Here is a 6,204-nt window from a genome sequence, read left to right on the forward strand (position 1 = left end):
ATAGAGGAAAAGGTATATTTTTAATATGTATTTCATCTTCATTGTAGTGCCAATATGTATATTTACATCAATGTGTGAGAGATGTCTTAAGAGCAAGAAAGCTACGAAGTGAGCAAGAAAATCCCTTGTTCCCAATATATGAAAATGTGAATCCAGAGTATCCCAGAGGTAAGAATGAATTTAATGAACATTACAAATAGCCACAGCATTATATTTAATAAATCATTTCCATCAATATTTTGTTTTAGTTATTTTGTTCCTTTGTCTCTTTTCTTCCTGGTAACACCACATTTATGTTTGTATAAAAGTTTAACAACAATCAACAATACAACAGTAAAATCAGTTAAAACCAGTAACAGTGAAAAGGTTGGTTAAAGATATGCATTGATACTATATTTCTTAAATACTGGTTGAATGGGAGCTTGATTGATAAGCCTGGATAGAGCTGAGAGTTTGTTCAATGTAAATTACTGGCATGTTCATTTGTCATGGACATGTTCAATTGCCATAGACTGAGGAGGAAAGCAGGACCATCGTGTACATTGGTTTTCTCACTGTGTCACCTCTTTCCTCATTTGGTTCTTTGGATCTACTGCTTTAACACAATATTTGCTCTGCTCACATTATCCATCAATATAGTGTCATTGAAACAGGTGTGTATTTATGATCCATTTTTTCACTAAATTGGGTATCAATAAAATTTAGTGGGTGAGTTTTATATCACACTAGTGCTAGGTTTCTTATGTTTTGTTTTTAATGCAGTGATATTCCACATTTTTGTATCTTACAAGTACTCCTTTTATAGAATTTATATTGTATGTTTATGTTATATTACTTACACATTTACTTATACAAACAAATCCTCTAACATAAAACACTGATTTGCTTTTTTCTCTTTCCACATGTAAATTTTTTCTCCTGTGGGAAGGCATACACAAAAGAATTAAAATTCTTTCATTTTATACATTGCAGGAAAGATCTAGATCTTCATAATCAGTCATGTTGTGTATTCACAATCTGTTTGATTAATAACCTGTACATCATCCAGGAACTTCTATTATATTAGCCTTGTTGAATTACACTGAGTTGGTATAATTGGTATAACTGAAGAGATTAATGAACTTTACAGAGAAAGAAACTGCTGTAAATTTTGTAATACTTTATACATAGTTACGGTAATACGTAATAATCTTATAATGTACATTATATAAAAATACACAGAGATGTTTAACTTTGATGATTTTTTATTCTTTTTGTGATTTAATTTAAAGTTTTTGAAAATTTTCTGTTACAATTGCAATGCTCTGTTTTGTAATGCAGTTCCTTGGAAATCTATAAAAGAATCCCTTTTGCTGAATCCCTGATTTTCTTATAGTGGGGGGGATTTGAATATTTTGGCTTTTATTCTAAGATAGAGTTGCATTTTACATGCACATGCAGTTCTATATTATTTATGGTGTCATATTATTTATATTTTACTACATACAATCACTACTGTACTTTCATAAGAATGTATTCACTGGGTTTAATTGAAATTCATTCTCTATATTTTCTAATTACAGTTTTCTTTTGGTTTCAGATGCTGTTTATTCAAGGCACTAAAGCTCAAAAAAATTCCTGCTTTTTTGCAGTTCTGTTAGGTTTTTTTAAATTAAGTTTTAAAAATATTTTATGCACTATAAGTGCCAGACCTGTTTGAAGCTGTGTATAATTTATTAGTCTGGTGATATTTTAAAATACATAATTTAAATATAATAGATTATTGTTGTAGATAAATATTTTTGATATGTAAATATGTTTTATCTATATTGTTTATATTATTCTTCAGATAATACTATTTTTCTATGTTAAAATTATTTTAATGAAATATTCCTTATAAACTATCTTATGTGGAAAATGTATCAAGAGATGTGATTCCCCCTTCCAAATCATCCTTTAAACCTAACATACTGTATGATTCGTGTCTTATTCTAGCCATCTTTCTACACATGTGAAATACAGACTGCTTATCCCAAGCTCTCCAGCAAAGTCAGGTTTCCTAGACTTTTGAAAATAACAGGTTTTGCTTTAATAATCTTATTGAGAGCCCAGAGAGTTACAGAAATATGTATATTGTTTTCTTCATGGCCCAGTGTGAGGTAGCTATCTCAAACCACAGAAGTCAAGGGGAGTAGAGTCAATGTAGCTGCGTCAGCAATGCAATTTTCCCTCTACTTTCAAAATTGTTGTGCATCTCCCAGAATCGCCTTTGAAGAGTTTGGCAGAGAAGGAATAAGGAAGGAAGGAAGGAAGGAAGGAAGGAAGGAAGGAAGGAAGGAAGGAAGGAAGGAAGGAAGGAAGGAAGGAAGGAAGGAAGGACAGACTAATCTCAGATTCATTGCCCCCGATACAGCCAGAATCATTGCCCATCTAGTTGAATTTTGAAAATGGAGAAAAGAGTGAAATCAGTCATATGTCTTGGGCCATTGCAAATGTCTGAGTAAAACATGGCCAAAAGCTTTCAGTTAAGTTTCTCTTTTTGCTAGCATTTAAGTACTAGAACAAACTTTTTCTCAAGCATAAAGTGTAAAATTTCACAGATTAAAAAGAAAGAAAGAAACTGCTGACATCTTAAAAGACATTTTGTATAAAATCTTACAAGCTCTCTGTGATAATTTTTTCAGACAGGTTGGTCTTTATACAAAATCAAATCCTAATCTGATGAAAGACCCTCTAATATTGAAAGAGAGGGCATCCTAAAGAAAATTTAAAATGTATTGTTCATCATCTCTTAAGTATTCTGATCGCACTTTTGTAGGTAGCAAAAAATTAACAATAGCCATTTTATGATTTTAAAACATTCATTGCAAATTGGGTGAAAAAGATTTGTTAGATTTACTTGCATACAAATGAATGATTTATTCACATTTTTCTCCTATAATGTGATCTTTCTGAACAATATTCAAAATTTCTGATACATTTTATTTTTTACTTGCTTCATTTGTATACTATCTTTCCAGCAAGATGTCTGAGCTTCACGTTTATAGTGTAAATATATATATATATAAGAGAAAAACAGTTTTAAATAAGAACAGAATAGCAATAGAAAAAGTATATAAATAAATATAGCTAATACTAGCAGAAAATAAAAGGTGACATCACTGTAAAAGCATTCTAGCCTAAAACTTTATGTATTTATTCAGAAATTAATCTCACTAAGTTACTTTCTCCTAGGTAAATAAATAAATGACTGAATGAACAAAACCTTCAGATCAAATAATAGAAGGGAAGTTGCAAAGTTACCTTAAGGATATTTTATAACAAATAAGATAAAACAGTTAAAGATGCTGAGCTTGACAGCCCAGGTTTGTGACCTGAGTGCCATGCAACAGGGTGAGCTACTTGCCTTAGCTCCTGCCAATCTAGCAGTCCGAAAGCAAACAAGTAGGAAGTTAACAGCATTCTATATGCCTCAGCCTATAGTCATTTTGGCTACATGTCCACAGAAGTGTCTTCAGACAACCCTGGATCCCTAGGCTAAGAAATGGAGATGAAAATTGCCTCATAGAGTCAGACACAACTGAAGAGGGGAAATCTTTACCTTTATTACAACAAATAATTTATATTTCCTTGATTATTACTATCTTATCTGACTATCTTACAATCCAGTTAATTTAAGAGAATATTATGTATCAACACCCCAAAATTAAATTTAATTATTTTCATGAAATTTCAAATACGTTGAGTTGATTGCTGAAGTGTTCATCTGATGTTTTCATAATAAGTTCTGTTTTTAAGAGGAAAACATTTCCCCTAATAATATCTACTGTATGAAAAAAAATGATTAGGTGGAAGATTATGATCATCAACCTGAAGTAGTTATTACACTTCACAGGTTTTCAAACAATTTTTCTAGTGTTCTACTTAGTATTCCAAAGAATAGTAAAATTGCATAATGCTGTCCTCAAATTATTTGTCTGGACTGTGGAACAGTTGAATGGAAGTACTGAATGGTTCTTTGAATGGAAATGCTAGAAACCGAATAGGTTTCTGGTATGCATTTGTATTAAATAAATCAAATAGCTGTAATATATTTTATATCAGCTGGGCGATATTAAAAATATCAATTTATGTTTTCTTCTATAAGCAACCCCTCCCCCCCAAAGTTAAATTTAGAATAAGTGTCTATCATGGGAGAAGAAGGAATTCAGAAGCAGCATGATCCCCTTGTCACCAAGGAGACAGATGGAGCAGACGCTGTTTCATTTTTAGTATTTTGCAGACCAGGTGCATTGTCACAACAAAATGCAGGGACTAGCTGAAAGAAAACTCCCACAATACATCTGTAAAATGTAAACTAAATTGAATTGAATTTACTCTACAGAATTTATTCTACAGAGTTCTACATATTGAATGCCTCCGCTGTGTTCTAATAGTTCTCAAATGCTTCAGTCCCTGTATGAATCTGCTTTTAATTCATAGATTTCTTGAATAAGAACATTTATTCTTCAATAAACATTTATTCTTTAAACATTTGGATGCTTGAGAGCAGAAAAAAGCATGCAGAGCTATCTTTTCTCTCCCCAAAGTAACAAAGAGTTTAACTTCAAGAGATAAAATTTACAACCATGATAGACAGACAGCAAAACAAAAGGAGAAAAATCCTGACAATATTACCAATAATATAATGGCAACTTAGTATGAGTGGCTTTGAAAAAATATAAATAGTACTGTATAAATTATGTCCTATCACATTTATATTATCTATTGTAATAATATAATTATTTCTGCTGAGGAAATCAGTCAAATCCAGTAATATACAATATGATGTGAGGGCAAGCATCCTGGATTGTACATTCATGTTACAAGCTCTGTCACAGATTACAAAAGGCAATCCTCATTTCTCTCCTTTATATGTGTCCATACATATAAGACTACATCAGCCTCTGGCTCCCAACAATTCAGCATGACGTCCTTATGATTTCAATAAAAGAGAATATCTGTAGCTCACTGTTGAACTGTGGAGTGTTTGGTACTCTCTGATTTTGGTTGTTGCTTAAAGATGTTTCATTATCCAACTAATATCATCTGTGCTGGTGAATGTGCAGCTTGTCCCTGTTTATATAAAGACATTTGTGATTGCATAAATCACAACTGAATCACTGATGTAATAAATCACAGTTGTATTTGTGATTGTATAAGTATGAGCATCCTTCGGGTACAAGAGCCGCCACTAGACAAGATGGGCAGCACATAAATCTAATAAATAAACAAAAAGAACACTCCACTTAATGCAGTACAGATGAATGAAAGGATGGGCAGCATTTAGAATGCTTTTGCATGCAAAAATATAATTAGAATTAAATAAATTTCATACATCAGCAGCATTACAGGAGTAATAGATATCATAATAAGAGAGTAAAAGCATGTAAATGTTACATCAAAATCCAGCACCCTATTATGCTGTGCAAATAGCCTTCTATGCGTATGTAGAACACTATGCAAGAATTAATGAACATTGCTTTTTAACCACTAAAATAGGATTTTTATAATTGTTTAGTAAAGCATCTTACAAAAAATAGACATTTAACAAGTCCACAGGTTTGTGAGGGGAAAGTATTTAGTCCAACAGATTCTCCAATTACGTTTGTAGTTTCTTTTTTAAAATATAGATACAGTCTGAAGAAACCACTGCCACACACCAAGCTCTGCATATGTCCCAAAATACAAAATGAATTTTTAATATGTATTTATTTAGCAATCCAAAACTTCTTATAAGCTATACTTAATCAGTAAATACCATATTGCTATTTATAAAGAAAATTGGCATGGAATTAAAAACTACAAAATGAATAATCAGTATGATTTAGGATGCCTAATCCACTGTTTATTAGCCTTTATTTCAGAGGAAGGACATTCCTTACAAGAAGCATGTCTGTTATACAGAAAATATAAAGAGAGAAAATAATCTTCTTGTACAAGTAACAGAGCAAAAAACAGCAATGACTTAGTTGATTATAACCCAGTCCTGCAAAATTTTAAAAACTGTTAATAAATACATTCTGTCTATAAAGGATTTTTTAAAAATATATTTCAATAGGTAAATGAGTATTTTAAAGTATATTATTAATGTCTTCCACTCACCAGTGAGTTTTAATGATAATTATTACTGTGATTGATACACATAAAAATATTAAATACGTGTGTGTGCCTGTGAGACCATGT

At 31.4% G+C, this 6,204-nt stretch overlaps 1 protein-coding gene across 4 annotated transcripts in view; it reads left to right on the forward strand.

The window, feature by feature from the left end:
• Positions 1 to 2,974, forward strand: part of PTPRB (protein tyrosine phosphatase receptor type B) — an 81,592-nt gene extending 78,618 nt beyond the window's left edge. For 3 of the 4 annotated variants that reach the window (XM_081956877.1, XM_081956879.1, XM_081956880.1), the window contains 2 exons: positions 48 to 168; positions 1,580 to 2,974. In XM_081956877.1, coding sequence (XP_081813003.1) covers positions 48 to 168; positions 1,580 to 1,602 — 144 coding nt within the window. In that variant the 3' untranslated portion in view covers positions 1,603 to 2,974. Of the gene's footprint in view, positions 1 to 47; positions 169 to 308; positions 1,558 to 1,579 lie in introns of those variants that run through there. The other variant, XM_081956878.1, reaches the window with a different exon arrangement.
• The last annotated feature ends 3,230 nt before the right edge of the window (positions 2,975 to 6,204 follow it).

The sequence above is a fragment of the Natrix helvetica genome (genome assembly GCF_964273705.1).
Source record: "Natrix helvetica genome assembly, chromosome: 6".
Lineage (NCBI taxonomy): Eukaryota > Metazoa > Chordata > Lepidosauria > Squamata > Natricidae > Natrix > Natrix helvetica.